Source organism: Parasteatoda tepidariorum, chromosome 1 (assembly GCF_982258835.1).
Source record: "Parasteatoda tepidariorum strain Cologne lab strain chromosome 1, Ptep-v5.0, whole genome shotgun sequence".
Lineage (NCBI taxonomy): Eukaryota > Metazoa > Arthropoda > Arachnida > Araneae > Theridiidae > Parasteatoda > Parasteatoda tepidariorum.
Genome location: NC_141755.1, coordinates 30,598,373 through 30,625,251, shown reverse-complemented (window position 1 = coordinate 30,625,251; position 26,879 = coordinate 30,598,373). Strand labels below are relative to the sequence as shown.

The 26,879-nt window shown below is 29.9% G+C and overlaps 1 protein-coding gene across 1 annotated transcript in view; it reads right to left on the bottom strand.

Annotated features, from left to right (window-relative positions):
- LOC110282933 (uncharacterized) overlaps window positions 1-26,879 on the bottom strand; it is a 338,382-nt gene that overhangs the window by 110,448 nt on the left and 201,055 nt on the right. The window contains exons 4-9 of the mRNA XM_087161146.1: window positions 23,491-23,613; window positions 20,391-20,496; window positions 6,528-6,597; window positions 4,862-5,026; window positions 3,694-3,759; window positions 954-1,055 (exon numbers count right to left, since the gene is read on the bottom strand). Of these exons, the coding sequence (XP_087017272.1) occupies window positions 954-1,055; window positions 3,694-3,759; window positions 4,862-5,026; window positions 6,528-6,597; window positions 20,391-20,496; window positions 23,491-23,613 (632 nt within the window). The remainder of the gene's footprint in view (window positions 1-953; window positions 1,056-3,693; window positions 3,760-4,861; window positions 5,027-6,527; window positions 6,598-20,390; window positions 20,497-23,490; window positions 23,614-26,879) is intronic.

Here is a 26,879-nt window from a genome sequence, read left to right as displayed (position 1 = left end):
TCTTAGTATCTTATTAAAATGCTATAACTATACACAATTTCTAAAATACTATACGGTTGTGCAATTGAAAATCAGACATGAGTGTTTCACGATAGATTTCCTGGAAAGTAGCTTGACAACTAATTTCGTTCGATTACTAGTCCTATGATCGATAATTTTGGCCTTATGACTACTAATGCTCAACTCCGTATCGCTGTAATTTTGAATCGAATCAATTATTATATTTTATAGACTTACAGTCTTTGAAAACACTAGTCTTGGTTATTCCATATTTCTAAAGAGAAACAAAATTATTCATATACAACACAAAATTTTTATTCTCTTATTATTTGGAATTTTAATTCATTTAAAATTATACGAACAACAAAGTGAAACGAAATTCTGAAATCATTCCTGTATATGGTGCTTATTATTACTTTTTATACTATGTGGAAACTTATGCAATTTGTCAAAACACTTACAGCTACGAGACAGCTCTTGTCATGCTGAAATGGGGGAATTCTGAGGAATCACAATGAGCACGGAATATTTTCACAGAATAAAAGTTATGAAACTCAGCATATATTTAATTCATAGAACTCAGCCGAACTATAAAGAGTAATTCAGAACTATTGTTCAAAAATCTATATGTGTCAGGAATATTTTCAAACAAATACCTTTAAACTGTGTTAAACTTATTTTCTAAGCAACAATATCTGTTCATATAAAATGAGCTATTTTTTAACTGAACTATTTTTATGAATAAAGAACTGAAAACAACTTATTGATAAACTTACTTTCAAATTAAAAAGTTATATTTATTAGAAAATAATTAACTTGCAATATTAATCAACTATTTTCAAATAAACACTGATAAAGCGAATTTAAAAAAATGGTTCATTATGTTCTAATGTGAGCAATATTCTTTGTTGTATTTTTACTATGACGCCTTTCGTATTTTAATTACGACTTACCTTTCTGCTTTTAGTTTTGCTACTTCAACTTCCTTTGCTTCAAGCGCTAATCTGCAGTTTTTCTCTCTATTCAGGCACTTAGCAAGCTCGCACTTGACGGATCTAAATACAAAGTAGAAACTGTAATTCGGTACTTAATTCAAAATTAAGCAAATTATTTTGGTTAATCATTAAGAAGTAAGTAGTTTAAGCAGCAAAAGTAAGCAATTACTCAAAACCATTGAAAAGCAAGCTCTCACGTGATGAATGTCGTTATCTTCAGAATTTTATTTCAAAGTAATGTAAGAACGCTTTTGACGAATTTCAATTCTTTGTTTTATTTAAAGGTAAAGCAATTTCTGATTGAAGTATTTTGTACCGAAATTAATCAAATATTGCATTGTGCGTTTTTAACGCTTGGGACTTTTGAGACAGTTAAAAATAGTTTTTAATCACAATATGCGTAACCAATAAACCCCCTCCAAATCCTGTAGGTGGCCTGATCGTGGTGAGGGGTGGAACGGATGAAGTACCTCGGGAGAGTTTTCTCCTGATAGAGCCACCTAAGGCGTGAACACCGTTCCAGTGTGTCCAACTAACTGCCTACGGGTGAAGAAGCTAAGACAGGCTTTTACCTATTGGCGTTTCAGTCTTAGGACAAAAAGAAACTGCATTTCTCATCCTCATGAATATGTTGAAGTAACCTTTGGATACTGACTGATAGACGCAACATCGTTAGGTTGAGCCGCAATGGCTCAGAGGATAGAGCGTTCACCTTCCGATGAGGTGAACTGGGTTCGAATCCCGGAGATGGCTGGGCGATACGAATTCCGCATTCGGCTTGCTCCGACCGGAGTGCAGTGCTGACGTGAAATATCCTCAGTGGTAGACGGATCACGGGTTAGAGTCCCCTTGCCATCAGGCTAACCGTGGGAGGTTCTCGTGGTCTCCCTTCCCATGTAACGCAAATGCGGGTTAATTCCATCAAAAAGTCCTCCACGAAGGCAAATTTTTCCCAATACCAGACTGAGGAGTTCCCTTGTCTTCTGCATTGGATTTAAAATTACAAGGTTACGTAGTTGAACGTTAGTAGTCGTAAAAAGACAGCTAAGACAGACTTCTACCCATTGGAGCTTCAGTCTTAGGACAAACAGAAGCTGTACATGAATCTGTTGGTGACCTTTGGTAACTGACTGATAGCCGCAGATCAATGCAACATTTTAATATATGGACCCACAGGAAGATCAAGACTAGTATTTTCATCATACATAAATTAAAATTCGTTTCCCTTCAGCATGATATACATATCCAATGGACAAAAAAGACTTGGCGGAAAGTTCTGCAAGAGCAGGCTGCCGTCTCTCCACTGCTTTTTCTTCAAAGCAAACATATCTTGAACTTTTCACAAAGAAGCAGTCTCAATTTAAGAAGGATTGGTCAATACCTCCTATTCACTATTGCTATCAGGGTAGTAGGCCAGTCCTAGCCTTGACCTCTTATTATAATAGGAAAATCTGAAACACCATCTCTCGCCTCACCAGTAGTTATTGTTTTTCTGAGGGACATATCCGCTTTGCCTAAAGTGCTACCAACACTAGGCTTTATTTAAACACTTATTGGACTGTTTGGGACTCATATGGGAAGAAATTCATTCATCTCCTCCTCTTGTATATGATTTCTTGAATTTCAACGGATTCTTAGCTCTAGTCTGATTGAGTCAGACCAGTTGAGAGATAAGCGACAACAGACATAATAAGCCTTCAATTTGAATTCATGATCAACAATTTTAAGGTACAAATGCGTCGAATATTTGCAATTCCTTAAATGCAATTATGATTGCAATTCTCGTTTGGTTGCTAGAATTTCTTGTATTTTTCTTTTGTCTCAAAGCCGAATAAAATGAATAATATGTAAAAATTTATAAATTAATTATTTAATTCGGTAATTTTGACTTTTCATCATGCAAAACTGTCAGATGCTACTGCAATACTAAAATTTGATTACTTTCTTCCTTTTCTTAGGTTTGACAGCCCACTGTTGGCCCTGGTTCCACCCTTGTCTTACATTTGCACTTAATCTCCGATTTTTTCTTATGCCAGTAATTTTATTTGCAAGCCATATATGCATTTCAAATTTTGTCTGTTTTCTTTTCGAGTAACTATTAATAAGTTTATAATGGGCTTCTTAAGTTTCTGCTTTTTTTTAAGGTTCTGGTTATGTTAGTTTAATATACATAACCTTTAAATTCCTCTAGTTTTTTTAATGAGAAATAGCGAATTGTTACAGTCATGTTATTGTTAATATTTACTGCTAACTTTAATAGTAATTGTTAATCTTCACTATGCCTAAAGAGTCAACACCAAGATTGATGTTTTGGAATTGATTGCTGCAAGACGCCAATATGAAACAAGCAGAATAAAATGGAACTTTAAAAAATTGTTTTGTCTTAGTATTAGTAATGGGAAAATATTCATATTTCATTGAGCAAGCAATTTTATTGTTTCAGTATTAAATATTTTATTCAGTTCATTTGCTATCACTACACCCAGTAACATAACTTGTTATAAAAGTGTTAAAAATTATCATATATGTTTCCATACAATAACAAAAGCTAAACATTATAGCTAATTCATTAGGAAAAACATATGAGTACTTTTCCTCATAATAAATATTAGTACAATGAAATTATATGGAATTGTATGTGAATTTTTTAAGAATATTATCAACAACAAAGTAAAATAAATTCTAAAAGTTATCGTACATTAATTCGTTTTGAAGAACTGTTAATCTAGACTCTCCCACGTCACTTCCAGATGATGATGATGTTCTAAAAAAGAGATGGAAATTACAATTTATAAACGAATGTTTGATTTTGTGTTGAACAAAAATGACATTAACCAATCAGAAAAACAAATAAAAAAGAATCCCTTTAATCCGTGATCAAATTAAGCATTCCCAATTTTCCCAATAATACATAAAGAAATAGAAGGGTGGCTCAAATGAAACATTTCACCATTCTTTTGATTTAGAGAGCATTCAAAGTGAATGCAAAGTCGTGCTAAGATGCGTGAAGGGAAGTTTAATACTGACATAATTTTGTGATTGCTATTATGACCAGCATTATCAGCACCAAATGGCTAAGTTCAAATTTTTGCGAATGTACTTGTTAAGCCTCTGGGTAAGCCAAGCACCTGAATCTCCGATGAAACCATTAGTGTTGTTGATAGAATGATTAGTAGTGATCGGAGGTTACGACTTTTGACATCTGTGTAGCACATTATCTAATTGAATGCCTCTAAAATTGGTACTACTTTAAGCTAACTTGCTCAGGTACTACAAATTTCTGTTACATTAATCTTAAATGTTGCAATTTTTTGTTAAATCATTTAATTTTATTAAGTAAAAACTATACAGGCTTTTAAGTTCGCAAAACCTCTATAAAAACTTCTCCGAAAATTTTATATTAAGTGAATATTAAATTAAAAACACATTATGGAAGCATTAATTTGTTTAAAAAATCATTCTATGACACAAAACTTTAAAATAAACTTCCACTATATATTTTAAAAGGCTTCAAAATTCTTTACTGCAATTTATTCGCAACATCCATGGATAAAATTAAAAAAAATATGTTTCATATAAAATATATATTAACCACATATAAAAATTATTAACGCATTAAGAATACATTCACTTGCTTACAAAACCATTGCATAGGATAAAACTTTAAAATAAACTTCAAACATAAATTTTAAAAGTTTTCTAACTTCTTTATTACAATTTGAAATACGAATGAATAATGCATTGAAACTGTTTCTAAACGCTTAACAGCTTGATTTTAATGTTTTTAAAATTGTTCCGAGGGATTTGTTAAGTTGAAAAAGATTCGAACATGTGCTGCGCCAGCATTTTTTAAGAGTTTATCTTACTTCAATCGATTGTCTGTTAGGCGAAGAATTGGTGAATTTTCATCCTCTTCATCTTCATTTTCTTGGGCGGCCAATCTGTCGGATTCAGATGCTGATTCTGTTTCGGGGGATGATTCTTTTGCATCTTCTTCAACAATGGGCTCACATTGCCTCGGACTTGGAGTTCTAAAATTGAAATACAATGAGATGGGGAATGTTGGAAAATAAATTTTACATTACCAAACCATTGACGGGAAATTCAATTTTAGTTCAGTATAATGAAATATTTTATTTAAGAAACGAAAGCCGTTTTTTTATTTCATTAAAATTATTATATTTAAATATTAACAATATTAAAAAAATAATTAAATAATATTTATATCATATTTAAAGTTGTATCATGTCTAAAATTGAAGTAAAATATAATAATACATACACTTTTCAAAATTTCTCCGAAAAAACGGTTAATAACAATATATTTAATTGTTATTTTACAATATTTAAGCGAAATAGTCAAATAACCATGAATAAGATGATATTTAAACTGTGAACTGTGACAAAAATCGTTTATTATCTGCTTTATCCTAATACGGTTAAACAACCAGAACTTTAATGCACGAACTTAAACCATCTAATGAAGCAACTTAGTTCCTTTCAAGACGGGTACATATTATAGTCGAGTGAACTAAACCCTCAATGACATGATCGATGAAATGGGGTTCGAGTCACAGCATTGACACCATAATATTTATTCCATTCCCTTGAATACATGGCCATTAGAACACGCTACTCTTATTCACACACAGGTGGCATCACCATAAACCTGCTAAACTTCCTCCAATGTCCAGTTAAATTACTTTATGGTTTTGAAACCATTATAGTTTTAAATAGTTATGAAACCGTATAGTTTTGTATTCATGGTTTTTTAACCATACTAGTAGAAAACGGTTACAAAACCATAAAGGTAAAAAACGTTCTTTACCCTAAACTTTACGGTTAATTGGATGGACAGACGACTGCTGCTGGCTATTTTACCATAATTTTAGAAAAAAAAATTCCAACAGTGTAACATAACGTTTTAATCTAATGATTATAATTTAACCTTAAAAAATGCTTCATTTTTAATATTTGCATATAATTCATATTTTTATACAAAAGGCATACATTGGATATTCAAAATAATATGTAAGAAAATTCAGAAACAGAAACAGAAATATATTTCCTTCTGGCAGAAAGAATTATTCTTTTACTATGGATACGATTTTTTGCTCTACTCAAAATATGGGATAGGTTATGTGTAATTCCGAAAAAATGCTTATATAGATAAGACAGTCTTGTTTGGATTCTTTATGTTCTTAAAATTCGAAAATTTGGTTTTAGTTCAAGCTCTAATTGAGAGAATTGAAAGCTTTTGCGAAATAATTGAAACCCGTTTACTCATGTAAAAATAACAGAAAGTTCATTTGAAAAAAAGCATGATGTTTTGTAGCGTAGTCAGGATTTAAAAGTTTATATATCTAAAAATATAAATACAATGAAAAATATATCGTTTAACTACACTAGTTGCATTTATGTTGTGTGAATTAATCGAAAGAAAATTAAAGGCGCTATAGAAGGCACTGAAAAATTGTAGAATGATCAAATAATAATTATAAGCAGTTTGTGTATAAATTTAAAATATCTTTACCTTTTGGGGGATTCTGTTGGAAGGGAATTTTCTACTTCAGTCTTTGATGTATCAGAATGCCTTAAAAGACCTAGTTGAACAAAAAAACACATTCTAAATAAATATTAAATAGGGCTATAAATATTGTTAAAAGTACTAGATTTTATTTTATTTAAAATCTGGTTAATTAATCGAGTCGAAGAGTCTTGAACTATCTTCCGTTCTTTCTGAATTCCATCCATTATATTATTAATTCTCTTCAAAATCACGTCCTCGTTCACCACAAATGTTAAGAGGCTCTACCAGAAAATGCAATATCATGTCATTATCTACTAGAAACTACTACTAAACTAAAATAAAATTATTATGATTCCATTTTTACAAAAAACAAGAAATGTAACAAGAAAAGACGAAATTTAATTAACACGAAAATTTGTTCTATAATATCACCATAGCAACCGATGATACAAACACTAACTTACAGCTTACATATACTCAAATAAGAAATAAATTAAAATCTAGCTTAAAACTTACATAGATATTCAAATGGCAAATAAATAAAATCTAGTACTTTTAACAAATATGACATATTCAAAACAATTTTTAAAATTCGTTAGTTAGTAACTTATTATCTTAACTTGTCTTTTTTAACTATCTTATCTTAACATGGTCTTTTCTTAACTTACCATGGAGTATAAGATTTATAATTTTTGCTCAGCAAGACAAGTTGTAAAATAAAGTTACAAATCCAAAACAGTGGAGATGGTGTCACTTACGAGTTTTTCGTAAGAGATTTATGTTTTAAATACAGATGGGTGAAAAAATAATACGAGCATTTCTGTGTTAACTCTTTGTAAATATGCAAACAATCTTTCTTTCAGTAGCAAATGTTATGGAAGATTTTACATGGCAAAACTCTTGGCACTATTTGAACGATCATGTTTATATAATGGTGCCCTTTTACTCATTATTTGCATCGACCAAAATTAGCGTAGGAAGTTTAAAGCTTCTTTCTTTCATTAATACCACTATAATTAAACCATTCTCAGAATGATTGTAGAATCTTAGAATGAATGATGAATAGAATGATTTCAAAATTGCAGGTATTAATGCTAGAAAAAAAGTAATTATCTCCCCATTTTGAATCGTCCGAAAATTTGCATGAGTAAAAATAACACCATTTCTAAAAACTTGAGTATGATCTTTGTAATTGTGCCAACTGTTTTGCCCTGTAAAGTCTTCCAAAACTTTTGTTGATAAGAGAAAGATTGTTTACATAGAGTTAATACAAAAGCGAATGTATTATTTTGTTATCCATATGTATGTCATTCAAAATAATGTTAAATAATGCCAATCTGTGTTTGGAAATTTGGCGAATAAGAAAATTATTTTACTAAATTGGGAATACATTTTGCCAAAGAAGCTAATCAACAAAACTCTTTATCGTTTGTATGAAAATTATAATTTTTTTAGTTTATAACTAAACAAAACTGTTACTTGATATGAAAAAAAAAATTCTCATTATGTGTGGATTTAAATGTTTAGCATTTATTTCACAGCGAAAAGTTAATAGTTTCATCCAAAACTAAATCAATATTTTTTAATATTCCCCTTTTTAGATAAAGAAATATATTTTATTTCACTCACTTTACTGTGAGGCATACTTAAATAGTAATACATTCTATAGAATTACTTTGGAGAAAGTTTTGAATATTTGATAAATATATTCTAATCAAACATTTATTCATAACCATTTCCCTCCCAACAGAGTCCATTACTTTTACTAAATATTTTTGATATCTGTCGCTATGAGAGATCGGCATATGAAGAATTAAGAATTGCACATAATAATGTTGTCGTTTCCATGACTACATCATGTTCCATCCATACTTATGCTTACGTTAGGAAAAACTTCCATAACAAGTTTTCGGGTAAGCATACGTCACGTTCTTGACTAGCGAAGAATAATGTTCTTAAGATGCTTAAAATATGACAGTTTAATGCATACATATTGACATCTGTAGAGCTGAGATCATCAGATTTTGCACAGATCTCATTACAACCCCTATTCACGATTCCGCCATTTTTTTCTATCTTTATTCATTGATTCAGCAACATTTTTCTGACAATTCAAGCTGTTTGTGTGCAGTAATTTATTTCTGACGAGTTCTTTATAGGTAAGCCAAATAAAAAGCAGCAACATAATATCGCCAAATTGGCTGAACCAAACGTTATGGCTGTTTATATCTGCGGACAGAAAAATAAATTGAGTAATTTTTCGCGGAATGATGATGGCTATTTGCTTGAGTTGTCTCTAGGGGATTTTGCTGCTATTTTGAGATCTGGAAATACTAATGGTTCTTCAGCGTCGTTTGATTAACATATTTGTGCATTTTTTGTGAATTTCTGCTATTTAGTTTTTTTTTTAGATTACTTAAGATGAAGCACAAAAACAATAATGTTCATTTCACATTGAATAGTAATTGTTTGAAATTGTTTCCTGGAAAATTGATAAAATTTGCTGATAAAAAAATTTATTTAGCGGTTTTTGTTTTAAATTTTCTTGTTTTATTCCATAATTTAAAAATATGATGTATAAGAAATATGATATCTAAGAAATAAATATTTCCAAACATTTAAACTCTTATTCTTTCTGTTAATGTGCGTCAGATAGTAACTTAAAATATTAGTTACAAACTTTAAAGTCAGTTAAAAAACATTTTTCAAATTTATGTGCTCTGTTTTTAATCCCAGTAATTGAAAAACACAATTGAAAATGAACCATGTATGATATAATTTCATAATTTCACACATTGGAAATATACCCAAAAATTATACGATTAAGTTTCATTTTAATCTTTCAATTATTTATAAATTTTATATGATATTTATTAATATTATATGATATTTATAGATGAAATTTTATATGATATGTAGCGGACTAAGCACTGTCGCTCACAAGCCTCAATTATTGCTTCAAAATAATTGTTTGTTTTTTTTGCATAAAAGAGTTTTTTCTACGAAATTTGAAATTATTCAGTTTAAATAAATATGTACTAAATAGAATTCTGTTTGTTTACACTTATGCCTCCGCTTCCCACGTCAAAACATTTTCCTGAAAATTCTATTAAGATCTATTAATGGATATCAATAATTATGGCTAGCAACAATTTTTTTTAAAAAATAAATTTTAAATTTTAAAGGTATGTTCAGTAGGGGAGAGTGGGGTCAATTGTAACAGGGTACGATTATAACAGAGCAAAAATTTCGAGTTTCCGGTTCTAGATTTGGTTCCTAGGTGGCGCACAAGGTGTATTTAATAAATCTGCATGTACACCCCTGCTGGCAATCATTTTTATGTACTTTTGAAAGGGTTACATCACAAAAGATATTTTCACGCTACGTAAGTACTTTTTTTGGTATTCGAATATTATATTGTAACAAAGTAAATTTGTTTAACCAAATAATAATTATTTACCGAATATATAAGTGGACACCTTAATTAACATTTAAAAAAAAAAGATTAGTTTTGTTGATTAACTAGCATTGTTTTTAACAAATGAAGCTAAAATGGCGTCTTGGGGACGATTGTAACAATAAGTAATGGGACGATTGTAACAGCTGAAAATAAATAATCTTATGTTTACAAACCATTACTTAACTCTTTAGGAACCACCAATAGTTTCCTATATCATTTATATTATGTTGCTTGTGCATTATTTTATTTGTCACCTTTCACCGCATAAATTAAAATTTTTAACCCCTTAAAGTTAAAAGTTTAACCCTTTAGGTCTCTGCTCATTATTATTTTTACTCCTAAAATATCACTACTATTTTGATCAATAAAAAAATATATCACAACTATGATAATATGTATAATTAACTATGTTTTAGTTGAATTTATGAACTGTTACAATTGACCACGTAAGTGGGGACAATTGTAACAAGTGCACGACTGTCAAAAATTGTTAATAACTAATATAATAAAAATTGAAATAAGGTATTTATTTTTTTTTCTAGTAGAGGATAGTCTATTTTACTCGTCTGTCAATTGATACTAATAATATATTGGATTTTTTGTCAGTTAAAAATAGTTAAGTAAAAAATTTTACAATTGACCCCACTCTCCCCTATTAAAAATTTCTGAGAAAAATGGCTAAATTACGATATATTTAATTGTTATTTTACCATATTCAAACAAACCCGAAATTGGGTCGGCTGTTCAGCGACGATTATAAAATAAAATAAAATAGGCAATGATTTCATTTGATCCTGTGATACCATTATTCACTTTTAACCATAGTTAAATACAAGTTCTACACATTCAGTTTCAAATTATTTGAGAATCGCTAATGTTTCAAGTTGTAGTATTGCAAATTGAACAATATATGTATATATATATATATATATATATATATATATATATATATATATATATATATATATATATATATATATATATATATATATATATATATATATATATATATATTGAAAAACGTAAATTAAAAATGAAAAGTAGTTGTTTAGTAGGGGCAAATTTATTTTGTACTAACAAACTTCTCTAATTCCACTTCATATGTGGATATATATAAAATTTACTATAACCTGATAACTTTAGTAGTACTAACGTGGCATGTTTAAATACAATTAAATTAAAATTAATAAATCAAAATAATCTAAAATATAAACAATCGAAGCCCCCCCCCCCCAGTGGGACGCGGTAAAATTATCAAACGTTGGTAGGTCCGCAGTGATAAAAATGTTGGGGAACACTGCTATAGTGCAATTAAGTTAAAGGGAGATTAAAAAGTAAAATTGTAAAATGCAATCAAAATGTGTGAAAACGACACACATTGTGTTAAAAATATTCAAATTTTAATTAAAAACAGCTAAGATCAATTTTTTTAGAAAAAAAAATTATTCAAAATTAAATTAAAAAGTGTTGAAATTGATAGAATTTTTTCTGTAAGTATTTGTATGGCGTTTTTTAAAGCAACCCTATTTATTCAAACTTGACTTAGAAAGCCAAAACTAGATCTAACATCATAATAAAGTATTATAAATAAAGACCCGACTTAACTGTTTTTTTTCTTTTTTTTTTTCTTTTTTTTTTTTTTTTTGGTGTCTTGGGATATTCCTGCACTTTTAGATGCACGTGGATAATTTTTTTAAAATTTTTTTTCCGCACATGCGTTGTATAAAGCAACTACTACAATTACTCTTACCTGGCGCAGTTTTTATTATAATTTTTTTTTAATTTTAAAGCAATAATTTTATTATCAGTTTAAAATTGATTCAAACGTTTTGCTTAATTTTTTTTAAATATTTAAGCTATAGCAAAAGTGGCACTAGACCTAGTTTATATTTCGGACATTTACCAAAGGTCTAGTCATACTAGGTCTGGTTAAGTGCCATTGCCCGGTATATCCTACACTGATGTTTTTTTAAGGTCAAGTGCCACTGCCCGGTATACCCTACACTGATGTTTTTTTAAGGTTCAGTGCCACTGCCCGGTATACATTTGCCCGGTATACCCTACACTGATGTTTTTTAAGGACAAGTGTACAAGTGCTCGGTATACATTTGCCCGGTATACCCTGCACTGATGTTTTTTTAAAGTCAAGTGTCATTGCCCGGTATATATTTGCCCGATATTCCAAACACTGATGTTTGTTCTAATCTATCATCAGTAAGTATTAAAATATCGAATAAATGTAATTATATCTACGAATAAATTCATATAAAATCGGATGTAATAAATAATTTACATAATAACCTCATCAGGACGATTATTTCATACTTTGCCTAAATATCATCCGGCATTTTAAAAAATAAAAATAATTGGTTTTGTTGGCGATGATCTCGTAAGGCGATAAAGAATCATGCATAGTGCAGGTAAGGAAGATATTAACCTCGAATCAAAAGTGGATGAATACTCTAAGGAACCGTTTTTTTTACGCTAAATTGAATGTAAAATAATTAATTTTTTTTATAAAAAGGGACTGAGAAATATTCAAATTCGAAAAATATCAGTTTCATAACATAACTATGATATAACAAGAGCGTGTAGAAAATCCATAATATTCTAAATAAAACGTTTTGTAACTTTTTATAGAACGAGAATAATTCTTAGTTAGATTAATAATAATCTCCTGCATAAATTAACTCGATATATTTAGAAGCAAGGCGAGGCTCCTTGGTTACTAATGTAGATAGAATTGAATTAGTTTAAAACTACTGAATAACTTGAGGCACGAAACCTCGACTTTGATTTATTGAGAAAGGAAGCAATTAAGTCACAAGATTACTTGTTTTATATTACCTTATTTACACTCGGTTTCGCTCTTTAATTTATAAATAGCAATGTTAATATACTTATTCAAAATTTATTCCTTATGCTTAGGGTAATTATATCGTTTGATTTTCTTGTAGAATTTCTAACAAATTTTTCGAAAACGATGTAAACATTATGTATTTAAATATTTGATAACTACAAAGCGAGCATAATAATTATATCCCATGTTTTGGTATCAAAACAATATTGGTAATAATAATGCATTTTGTTTTTAACAGTATTTAGTATGTCTTTTTTATTTTAGAAGCCGTTTTATTTGTTTAACAAGGATTCCAGGAATTCTATAAAGGATATAACAGTTTTCTTCGATTTCTGCATATATATATATATATACACTACCGGTCAAAAGTTTGCGAAAATTTTGAAATCTACAACAAAAAGGTCTAAATTCAAATGTTCATAGAACAGCGAGAAATCATTCAAATTGCATGAAAATTTGATATGTTCTAAAGTGAACCCTCTACTGTTAGTTACATATGATCAAATTGCAATACTTTCTTTTTTGCTAACTGAATCCAGCTTTTCATCATGGGTTGTTTCTATGGTGAAAAAAGTTGTTAAGTTTGAACACTTGCCAAACTTGCAAAAAAGAATTTTTGTGCTTTCTGTTAATAGAGAATAGTTATTTGAACCGTTCTATGTAAGCCCTCAAAATTTCAGATTGATTTGATTTTTTTTGACGAAGTTATAGAATTTTGAAAAACATGTGTACTTTTCTCGATTTTTGAGCATTCCACATATGCAGTCTTTTGATCTATACATCTTCTACCAAAGAACTTTTTAATTTTAATGTTTTCTATATCTACAAATATTTAATACTGATTATAAAACAAATATTCTTATTCATTATTGTAATTATTGTTATTGCAAAGAATTTATTATGAATATATTAATGACAATATCTCATAGATGTCACATTTCATCGAAAATTTGTTTGTTCTTGCTAAAGATGCTTTCATATTTCGAATCGAAATCAGTTATGGGACATTTTGCAACAAGAATGGAACTCTATATCCCTTGAAGAGATTAATGGTTTGTTAGAACGAATGCCACGCATATGTAAGGCTATAATAAAAGCAAAAGGTGGATGGTTCGAGGAATCTAAGATTTAAATGTTAATTTATTTAATTACAAAATACGAATAAGAATATGTTAAATATTTGACCTGTTGTAAATAAAATAGTTTAGTAAAAATGCAAATTTGTTATACTATTGTTATTATTTTTTTAGAATTATTTATGTAATTATTGTTATAACTTTTTATTTTAATTTAATGTAAAGTAAAAATATCACAACAAAACTGATACACATAAGCAATAAATATAAACAATAATAATTTCAATAATAAATAAGAGTATTTGTTTTATAATAAATATTAATTATTTGAAAATATAGAAAACATTAAAATTAAAAAGTTCTTTGGTAGAAGATGTATAGATCAAAAGACTGCATATGTGGAATGCTCAAAAATCGAGAAAAGTACACATGTTTTTCAAAATTCTATAACTTCGTCAAAAAAAAAATCGAATCGATTTGAAATTTTGAGGACTTACATATAACGGTTCCAATAACTATTTTCCATTAACAGAAAGTAGAAAAACATTTTTTTGCAAGTTTGGCAAGTGTTCAAACTTAACAAATGTTTTCACCATAAAAACAATCCGTGATGAAAAGCTGGATACAGTTCGCAAAAAACAAAGTATTGCAATTTGATCATATGTAACTAACAGTAGAGGGTTCACTTTAGAATATGAGCCGCTCAGAAGCCAAAGCGGTTAAGTCCATTTTTTGATATTTTCTGATTTTTGGAAATTTTGATGAAATAACTAATAATCTTCTTAGTTATTAAAGGATTTACTCGTTGGTTACTTTTTTCTAGGTTAGACAGCCCTTTTTTTAATAGCTTCTGAATATTTGTATAATAATTTCAGAAGCCATTGTGAATAAGTCCACCTTTTATCAATATTTTTTTACATAAACTTTGAAATAAAAATTAAATTCTTCTTCTTCTTTCGATATTTGTTGGTAGCACTGAAAAACAAGAAATTCATAGTATTCAGGGTTTCCAGACGTAGTATTTTTAATACTACGGTAGTATTTTTTTACCAAAAAAAGGGGTATGGTATTTTTCGTAGTATTTTTTTAAAATTTGGTTTTTTTTTTAAATTTTTTTTAATTTTATTTTCATTTCCTAAAACAAAGAAACGTGCCACTCTAGTTTTGAAGTAAAAAACAATTTTTGAAATAATCCAACAGTTTATTTTCTATTAGTCACTGTATCTAGTGATGATTGAGAGAAATAAAAGTTCGTTTATACTAGTAGACATAAATTTCTTATCTTTTTCAGCTGCCAAAAGGTATAAGTCCTAAAATTTTTAAGATGCTGTCATTATTTCAATAAATACTTACGTTTTTATTTACACATCCTGTACATATCTTGTTTTTTTGCTGAGTTTACACCTCGAAAAAAGACTTTATACACTTTTCTAAATAAATTAATAAACCAAGAATTTTAAAAACTAATGTATCAAAAAACATTAATTTTCTCAATTGTTGTGTTTTGGACTTAACCGCATTGGCTTCTGAGCGACTCATATATCAAATTTTCATGTAATTTGAATGATTTTTCGCAGTTCTATGAGCATTTGAATTTAGACCTTTTCTTTGTAGATTTCAAAATTTTCGCAAACTTTTGACCGGTAGTGTATATATATATATATATATATATATATATATATATATATATATATATATATATATATATATATATATATATATATATATATAGACCTTCTATGCATAGATACACTGTGAAAATATGCATGGTCAAAACTGCCAGGATATAGTAAAATGTACTGGGTCCGAATTCCAGACAAGTCATGGATGTTCTTGCATTCTTTGTGCTATCTGTTCTTACTGTGGGAGCATTGTTAGCCCACCTAATATGGTGCCCTGAAAGAGTGGGTAACCCTGGGATGCTTTCATGGTTTACCTCCTTATGTAACGTAAATGCGGATTAGTTATATGCGGATTAGTTCACCACGAAGGCTAGTTTGTTTGAATGATTGATCCAGGAGTTCCTTTGTCTTCTGGTCTAGGTTCAAGATCAGAAGGTGTTGGAATTGAACATTGATAGTCGTTAGCTAAGAATCGGGTCAGCTGTTTAATGGCTGTTACAAAAAAAAAGAAAAAAAAAGACCCTCATTAGAAACTTAGATCTTATAACTTTCTGTCATTATTTTATTTTTCTTCCTCATTACTTGAAAAGGGGCAACTGGTTCATGGTTCTATGCTATAGACCAACCAATCTGTCAAATTTGCAACACAATTTTCTATTGTACTTTTCAAGTCCACTGATGTAGACGCTTTAACGCTTCTATTAAAGGGAAAGTGCATGGTGTTTTAAATTGACTAACCTTATTATGTCGAAAAAAATGATACATATAAGGTCTGAGGAGGGAGTTTACAAAAACAAAAAAAAAATAATAAAAATAATTAAAAAAACAAATAAAGAAAATTATAGCTATGATGCCGAAGCTCAGAGATATGAAATGGCACATGGTGACTCAGGGAGTTCTTTTTAACAATCTGTGTTTGAATGTAATAATATAAGTGTGTTATTATGAATAAGTAAATAATATAAAGACTTATGAGGAATGTTTCCATTATAAGAAATTGTAATACATATATCTGCATTTGAAATTCGATCAATTGACAAAATTTTTTATGTTTTACATATTTGTGATAATATGAATAAAATTTTATTGGTCTTACACAATGCAATTTGTTTATATTAGTTAGACACTAATATTTTTAAATGGTCTTTTTTTAGATACATCAATAAATAAAGTTACTAACTTGACTCTTTCACCAGCTTTAAATTATCAATCAATAGAATAACATTACAAATCCATTAGACTTATGGAGATTCCATTAACTTTAAGTGCCTTGTCAATATTGTATCCATTTTGGGTTGTAAATATTTATTTATGTTGATCAAATATTTCAAGAACTTCTACAAGTAATGTATGAAATGAAATGTCTTCGTTTATTCCAAAGAATAAACAAAATCTGGAATCCTTTTTTTTGAAAGTATACTTTTGACGTAGTCAACATAATATACATTTTGAACACATATAAACACTTTTAAGAATTGTTTATGAAATAGCTAGTGCTAAATATTTAAATTACAGTATTTGTTGTTAACAATATATGTTATCTAGTACCCTGTTTTGGTGGTTTTTAATCATTCAGCTTAAATTATTAAGTTTGAATTACGCATCTGGACGTAATAATTGGACTCTTCCGCCTCGAGAAGAAGCGAAGTGTTTTGCATACCTGTAGTGACAGTCACGCGTGTATGTTATAATTGATTAGCTTCTGAATTAACAAATGACACAGATCCCCTACGATGATGTTATTCGTAGGTGACCAATCAAGAGAAAATAATTTAATATATTCCATCGTCATAACAACCATTCATCTTCTTTTGAAGGTATTTTATAAAAGATTAAGATTTTTCATGCGTTTGTTTGTTGTTGTAAAATTTACATACATTTCAAAAGCATATTAATCGTGGTTTATTTGCCCTAAAAAGCGTTAAAGGGAATTGGTTCTGAATGATTTTAGATGTAGTTAGTGATAAAACGAAGAAATGAATCAGATCAATGAATTTGAGAATTAGTGAATAAGTAAACTATTGAAGAAGCTCATTAGTGTATTATTGAATCCACATAAAAGTGTAAAACAAAGGTGTAAATGGGGGATTAATTTATAAATAAATTAAGGATTAATTTATAAACAAAGCTTTTTTTCTAGACATTGTGATTTATGACAAATGTTCTTTTGGCAAAGTATAATATGATAATTAGGCGTAAATCACCGAAAACTAAATAGAACATTATTGTTTCTTCGCTTTTTTGAACAAAAATATGTGTAACTAAGACGATGACCAAAGAAAATTAGCATTTCCGCTATTCAATAAATCATTTTAAACTGAAATTTTATATTTTGATGGTTTAGTACTTTGTAATTAATAATATTTGAATAGGAGCAACATCATTGTAGGTGATATCGGGCAATGGAATTTAAAGTTTTCTAAGGGATCCGTCTTTAGAATACCGGGCACGTGAATACAGAGGTATGATCCTTTGTATTAAAAGAACCCCAGATACACTATCTAGCCATTAATGACCGGACACCCCTTGAAAGGCAGGTGGACTCGTCCTGGCGGAATAAATACGCAATCTGTGGTGGGGGAAAGATCATTCGCAAGTAGCCGACGGTCATACGAGCGTTAACAGTGAAAATGAGTGGACGGCGAGAGCTGAATGAGTCGGAAAAGGACATGATCATAGGCTCCCACCGATTTGGTCATTCCATACGTGCCATCTCCATCAAGTTTCAGATACATCGGTCAACAGTTGGTGACGTCGTGTTGAAATGGGAACGAGAGGGAGTGATAAAACCGCAGTCCCGACCCGGCAAGCCCAAAATAATGTCCGACAGGGATCGAAGATCTCTTAGACGTGTAGTGATGGTAAACCGACAAATGTCGTTGAACACTGTTGCTACCAGCATCCGGGCTGCATCTGGCAGTGTTGCCAGTACACGTACCATTCGTCGGGAGCTGATTGCGCAAGGATTCCATGGACGAGCAGCAGCACATAAGCCAAACATCTCTCCATCAAACGCCCGCCACCAATTTCAGTGTTGCAGAGCACGTCGCCAGTGGACAGTAGAGCAATGGAAAAGCGTTATGTGGAGTGATGAGTCACGCTACATGTTGTGGCACTCTGATGGACGGGTGTGGACCTGGCGAATGCCCGGAGAGCGGTACCTACAGGAGTGCATTGTCACCACTGTGAAGTTCAGCGGTGGAGGAATTATGGTGTGGTCCTGTTTCTCATGGTTTGGCCTTGAACCCTTGGTGTTAGTGCATGGAACCCTGAACGCAGAAGGGTATAGAGACATCCTGGACAATTCGGCGCTTCCCACCCTGTGGCAACAGTTCGGCAATAGCCCGTTTGTGTTTCAACACAATAACGCTGCCATTCATAAAGCACATGCCATCACGGACTGGTTTGATGAAATGGGGGTGCAAGAACTTGACTGGCCATCCCAAAGTCCCGACATCAATCCAATTGAGCATCTCTGGGATGAGTTGGAGCGCCGGTTGAGGGCCAGACTACAACGCCCCAAAAGCACCACTCAACTCTTCGCCATGTTACAGGAGGAATGGCGGGCAATACCTGCCGCCGTGTACCAACACCTAGTGGGTAGCCTTCCTAGAAGGGTTAAAGCTGTGATTCGGGCGCGTAGCGGCCCTACGCCCTACTGACTTGATACTAGCACCTCATGTATCCGAAATGAGAGGTGTCCGGTCATTAATGGCCAGATAGTGTAGTACAAAATATAAACATATGGTGTGATAGATCTTTATTTAATAAAATCATCAGTGTAAAGAATGGTAATAATGGCTCAGACATCCTTGTCAGCTAATTATTCTGAAAAATCTAGTTATTATTAATGCATGCAATACGTTGTGATTGTTAAATATCTATTTATCTTGGTGACATAGTTCATATGTAACTGTAGTGTTAAGGAATGCTTAGAAAACGTGTCGTCTTATATTTTTTTCAAAGTATAATTATTGTTTTGTTGTTGAAAGTCTTGCAAGTAACGTATATCCAACGGGAAGGGCAATAAATAATACTAAATTAATAAATAATAATAACTTAATGAATAATAAGGAATTGGTAAGTAACTGAAATTTAATACTATTAATTGTGTTAGTATATGCTTTCTAGTTTTGTGCATGGTTTTGTAGTGTTGTTCAGTACTGTTTTAATTATTTTTTTTATTTTATTCTTCAACTTGCATGAATAATGGATATTCAGCTAGGGAATAAAAAAGGGGTAGCCCTAAATTATTATGTTACTTGCGTAAATTAATAAGCATAGTTAAAACAAAAATGTAAAAGAGTTTGTTTAGATATATAAACTGTCCGCTTTCAACCTATCATTTCTGCCCAACTTATGGCTCAATTAATTTCCTCTTTCCACAGCCCACGACAGATATTTCAAAATGGAAATAGGTGACACTCAAATTTGAACTTGCTTAATGTCATCTCACTCGTCAGATATTTCAGTTCTTTATTGCCAACGTGTAAAAAGAAGTTTTACTGGTCTTTTGATAATATGCGTATTAGTGTTTCATATAATACGACAGATGCCGAAAGATTATATTCAACGAATAAGAAAAAAAAATTCATCCCATTGACTATATCCTATTTCGCCCAAAGAGACCAGGCACTATTTACTTTGCCTAGACTTTCAATAGAATGTTTGCATATTATAATTTGTCTGTAATAAATTTATTTCTCGAACGCAATATTTTCTATAGAATACTTCATCAGCCATTTTTGTGCATCCATTAACTTGAGTGCATTCTCAATATGAATTCCATTATTGACAGCGCATCCTATACATTTATCTCGATCAAATATTTCTATTATGTGTACTTACCGATATCTGCAAGAGTGGAATTTCTTCTTTTTTCCCAGGAAACTTGAACCATTTTTCGCAATGCCTCTTGTGCACCACCATTCAATTGAAGAGACTGTTTCCTACCCTACAAGAGACGAATAATCCTGTCAAAACTGAGTTAAAATTAACTTGTTCGCAATGCTCACTAATGGGAAATCAATGTGACCTGCTGTGTCAGTTGTTCTCCAAATGGATCTGGTGGTATCAATTAATTTAGTGGAAAAAGTTTTTTTCTTTCACTAAAAGCAGCTGAACAATAATACTTATCTTGCATATTTGTAGTTCTGGTAGCTAAAAATAGCCAGATCGCATTAACTTCGGTTTAATTATAATTGATTAAAGGATTATTTGTATTTCGTGAATACAATTCAGGGGTTTAAATGTTATTTAATCTAGTTAATGATTTTAGTTTAAAAGTTTACAAAACTTACTACGAAGCAATTTATTAGGCATTGCGGTGAAACAGATAAGATAGAAATAAGAAAAAAAAATATGTAATAAGGGGTAATAAGTGTAATAACAAAAATAAGCATTAACTGAGTATTAATAATTATCATTATTAATGTTTTATTATATTTATTTTTTATTACATTATTTAGACAATGGTGTAACATTGGTTAGATGATAGAAACGAGAAAAGTGATGATTTAATAAGGGAGAACAGTGTTATATTGAAAAGCGCTATGAGTATTAATAATTATAAGCATTAATAATTATAAGCATTATTTTATGACATAATTAATTAGGAATTATTGTAACATAAATTATGGGATGGAAGCGAGAAAAATAATTATGCAATAAAGGAAAACAGTGCAATAATAAAAAAGCGTTATGTGTTTATTAATACTTATAAGTGTTAATTTATTACGTAATTAATTAATCAATGATGCAGCATTGGTTATGGAATATGAACGAGAAAGATATTGATGTAATACAAGATATCAGTGTGATAATAAAAAAAGTTTTATTTGAGTATTAATAAACAAATGAGTATTAATTTTTGTATATAATTGATTAGGAAATGTTGTAAAATAAATTACGGGATAGAGGAGAAAGAATGAAGTAATAAAAGAGATCAGTGTAATAATAAAGCAAGCCTTATATGAATATTAATAATTAAATGAGTATCGATTTTTATATAATTAATTCGGTAATAATATAAAATAAGTTACGAAATAGAAACTGGAAATGATGCAATAAAAGATGCCATTGCATTAATAATAAAAAAACGTTATATGAGTATTAATAAATATAAGCACTGATTCATTATGGAATTAATTAGGCAATTGTATAGCATATAGGTTCTGAGATAGAATTGGGAAAAATAATGTTGATGTAGTAAAGGGAAACAGTGTAATAACAAAAAAGTGTTATATGGGAATTAATAATTATAATTAATACGCTTGGTTACTGCATTTAACTGTTTACCCATTATTAGCTCTCACGACGAAATAAACATAATTCCAGTCAGTATTAATAATTATTAATGCATTCTACCTTTGTATAAATTAACTGATGATATTTATTAAATGATTATTGAAATATTGGTTTCTTATAAGTTTGAATTAAGGGTACACATATATTTTTAATGCGAACTTAATTAAAAGTATAGTACAGAAGATCTCAGAAGCATGCCATAATTTCAATATGGCTTTAGAATTCAAAAGTGATAAATAATGGTGAGTTTTCGCTTTTTTTAAAATGTTTGCTACGAATGTATGCAAACGAGAAAAAATTAAAATTGGAAATCAAGTGTTTATTGCAATATTGAAAATTTTATGACTTTTATGACTTTTATCATCAAAGATAAGAGAAAAAAAAAATAGTATAAATTCTTTTTACAGTTTCCATGACATTAGAGTTTTCCTCATAGATACAGCATCAGATGCAGTATTTGAATTTTTTCAATACTAATTTTAAAAAAAGATTTGAAATTATAACTCAAATTTCTTTTTTTTTTTACAAAGAATTTTTCATATTGTAGTGAAACAAAATCCATTCCTTTTTCTGGAATGCATTTCCTTCATTTGATATTCCCTTTGTTGTCAGTTCCCAGAATTCTTTAATAAGGAAAATTTTAATTTATTTATGAGAATAGTTTTGATTTCGAAATCGGCAGTTTTCATTTGACTTAAGTTTCAGATTATATTACGCCTTTGAAGTTTCCTGAAACATTTTATTAATAAAAATACTTGAAAACATACATTTCGATTATTTATTCCTTACATTCTAAGATTTAAATAACTAATTACATGCATAATGAATAATTACAAATGCACAATAATAGCTAACAAAGCAAGTGTCAAATATAAGTAAACAAACATAATATAAAAACAAAGCAAAGCTTTGAATCAAATTCGAGTGAAACTTTCGAGTTTTTAACCTTCCTCCTGCGTATTTTTTTCAAATCAAAAAAGGAGTATATTTGTTAGATATTTCAAATCTATATGCATTTTAAAGTTAAAATATTAAAAAAAATTCTAAAAATAAAAGATTTTTGCTTTAATATAGTATTAGTTCGTAATAAAAGGTTGTCAGGACAGTGAAATTAATGAATATTGATATAAAAGCAAGATTTTGGAAATTAATCTGGGTCAAATTATGATTTGTTTTATTACGTACAAAGGTAAAGGAAAATATGCAAAATCCTTATAAAAATTTTATTGAAAATGAATTCCAGTATGACAAACAAAGATCCTCGTATTCTTTTCAATTGTTTTAATCAGTTTTTTATATTTTTATTTTTTAAATCAACAAACAGCACACTTACAAAAGAGAGCCCAAAATGTTGCAAAACAGGCTTGTATATTTTACTGAAATAGAAACAACACACACCATCTGATAACCCAGATCTAAAAAACAATTAAACATCACAGAAATGAGAAAATGAATCCACGAAAGGGAAATGAGCGGGTTGCACAGTTATATAGACGGAAAAAAGCATCCCCGTGGAAATCGCTGGCTGTGCCAATTTTTCAACTTCTACGTTGTCTTTGGAAATCACGGGACATGCAGAAAGAAGTTTAAACATATAACCATTGTATATTCAATAGTCAATTTTAGTTTATAATTATAATACCACTTGTGCAGATGACTTGGTTGTTGTTCTTAAGGCTTTTTGTTGTGCTTCAGTGTAAGTGAGTCGTAGCTCTTCTGGTGTTTTTCCCAAGGTTACCATTTTATCCCATGCATCTCTTTTAGTCTAGAAAATAACAGTCTTTTAGTCTACACAATTTACACAGGTGTATCTGAAAGTATATTTTCTTTTTAAAACAAAATATATTTTGTCAATTTAAAATTTTTAACATTTGGTGCACAAATCGGTTATAATAACACATTGGTGCGTATTGGTACTTTAGAACATATTGGTACTGCGGAACATATTGGTACTTATTGGTAGGTGACAGCTTTTTTGAGCTGTCTCCAACAAGAACATTGGTCCCAGTAACCGATAACTACGTATTTCAATATCGTGATGTCATTTCAAAAATTATCAATTTTCAACCACACTCAGCGATATTTTTCCAATTCTAATTCATATTATCGTATTATTGTATTGAATGTTACCGGTGGCCTTTGTAAATCAGAATCTGGGCATGTTTCTACGTATTGTTCAATTTTGCTTAATTGTCCCTGTTACGATTAATACGAAAATATGTTTCACTTTTAATTTCACTTAATCTCTTTTATCAAATAACAGATATAATTAAACTGATGTTTTGTAAAGGAAATGATAAAAATTAAAAAAACAAAACAAAGATGCTACAATAAAAAACATGACTTGAAATTTTTTTATTTTTATTTCATGAATATGAATTAACATAGCTTCTACTTTTGGCAATAGATGGCTTTATTTATTGCATCTTAGACAAACAAACAAGTTTTATTCAGTACGATTAAGAGATGGTTACATACATTTTAAGATTTCAGTATTTTTTTTTTAATTGATAGGAAGATTTAACTAATTGTAAAAAGTTGCAACAAATGATTTTCAACAACAAAATTCTGTTGTAATATCTATTGACTTTGCAATTAAAAGTAATGTTACATATACACTTATGTTATAACACATGTACGATGAGTAAAAACGTAAACAAAACACTCTGAATAACTTTTGATCCAATGATCAGATTTCGATATACTAGGACTCAATCTTAATGGTTCATATGGGTGACCTCAAGTATGCTAATTAAGTAGTGCAAACGGTATTTCTTGTTTCGAAATTCAAAACGGAAACGTACTTTCTCTGAATAATGTACGTACTTTCTCTGAAAAAGATGCTACGTTAAAGAACATGACTTGAAAAAAAATTTTTTTTTATGAATATGAATTAACATAGCTTCTACTTTTGGCAATTGTTCTGTTTATTGCATCTTAGACAAACAAACAAGTTTTATTCAGTACGATTAAGAGACGGTTAAATAAATTTTAGGATTTCAGTATTTTTTTTTTAATTAATAGGGAGAAACTAAGTGTAAAAAGTTGCAACAAATGATTTTCAACAACAAAATTCTGTTGTAATAACTGTAAATATCTATTGGCTTTGTAATTAAAAGTAATGTTACATACACACTTATGGGATAACATATGTGCGATGAGCAAAAACATAAACAAAACACTCTGAATAACTTTTGATCCAAAGATCAGATTTCGAAATACTAGGGCTCAGTCTTAATGGTTCATAGGGGTGACCTCAAATATGCTAATTAACTAGTGCAGACGGTATTTCTAGTTACGAAATTAAAAGCAGAAACATGCTTTCTCTGAATAAACATACTTTTTTCGATGACTTTTGATTTATTAGCCTCAAAATATGGGGGATAGCCGTAAACTGAAAAATATGGTCTCAATACTTTGTTCAGGAGAACAGTGCAAAATTTAGACCCCTTAATGTTAATTTTATTTTGCGTATTACACTATGCCACGAAGATTTTTTAAGTGAATTGAAAACTTTTTGCATGCACTCATAAAATCCGTATATCTGTAGATAATGCCATGGAAAAAAATACTGCTTCAAATTTTACTTATTACTTTTATTATTTATTAATCAAAATAATGGAATTTTCATGTTTGCAATTTTTTATATCATGTGAAAAAAATGCATTTTCACGTGGCAAAACTTAAAATTTTAGCGACTAAACTATTGGAGCCATATTTCCCAGATTGTGGTCAACCCTGTATGTTGAGGGTAAAAAATCTTGTTCCACCGAAAAAATTCATGTTTATTCAGAAAAAGAGAGTTTTGTGTTTGATTTCGTAACTTAAAATATCATTAGACTCAAATAAATTAGTATAATTTAGCTCACCTCTGTAAACAATTATATTTGTTTTCTAGTACGTGAAAATCAGATCATTAGATCACAAGTTATTCAGTGTACGTCATTTTATTTTTTTAAACATAACATATTAATACAAAATATTGATTCCAACAATTTCCGACTTTCTGGAAACATCAATGAAAAAAAATTTGAAGCTTAGAGAAATAAATGATTTTCTGGGGAAACAACAAAACTTCTCGCCAAACATCAAAATCTGTCATAAATGTCATTAACAGATGACTCTGATTACTGACAAAAAACTATAAAATAATGTTTCCCGCTGCTCGTCAGACTTTTCTATTATAAATAGTAGCTACAGTGTGTTAACAAGTGGCTATGCTACACTGTTTCGGGAAATGTTATAGTCATTTTGAAAACATTGTTTTTTAATATTTCTTAGTTAGTAGCGCCATCTGCTAACAAACTTTGTTTCTTATCTTGAGAATTGGCGAAAAGAATTTCTTTAGTTTCCGAAAAAGAATATGCTGGACAGTGGACACCTGAAAAGTCTCACATTTTCTGCTAATCAAAAGATCTTTCCTCTTTGCCCTAAATGCCAACAAAACCAGGCATCACCTGAGCACATCTTGAACTGTTTAGGGCTGGACTGGAACGACATTCATTCCTCTCCCATTCTGGTTTCGGATTTTCTTAATGTCAACGGATTTATTGATCTGGTCTGACCCCGTCAGACCAGATGGGAATTAACAACAACAGCATAACTCGCTAGTCAGAAATGATTTTTATTTATCTAACATACATAACAGATTATGACTCAACGCGAAACAATTATTTTAAAAGCAGCCTAAGGATGCTTATGTCGTATGCACTAAGTATTCACAAATTATTCAATGCTACAAGGAGAAAAAAAAAATCAGGCAAAATTACCGTACTCTTAAATAATGACTTTTTGGTAAAAAAAAAAAAAAAAAAAAAAACATTGTTTTGTTGCAAAATGCATGCGGTATTTAAATGGAATTTGATAATTTTTTTCCGTTCGTATGGCAAAAGTTCACCAGAAATTTTGATTTTTAAAATCATTGTTCTCGGTCTTTCTTAGGACCAGCAATTTATCACAGTAAAAATCCATTATAATGGAAAAGCATTAACTTGCATAATTCAATTTATTTGTTTTAAACCCTGTATTTTC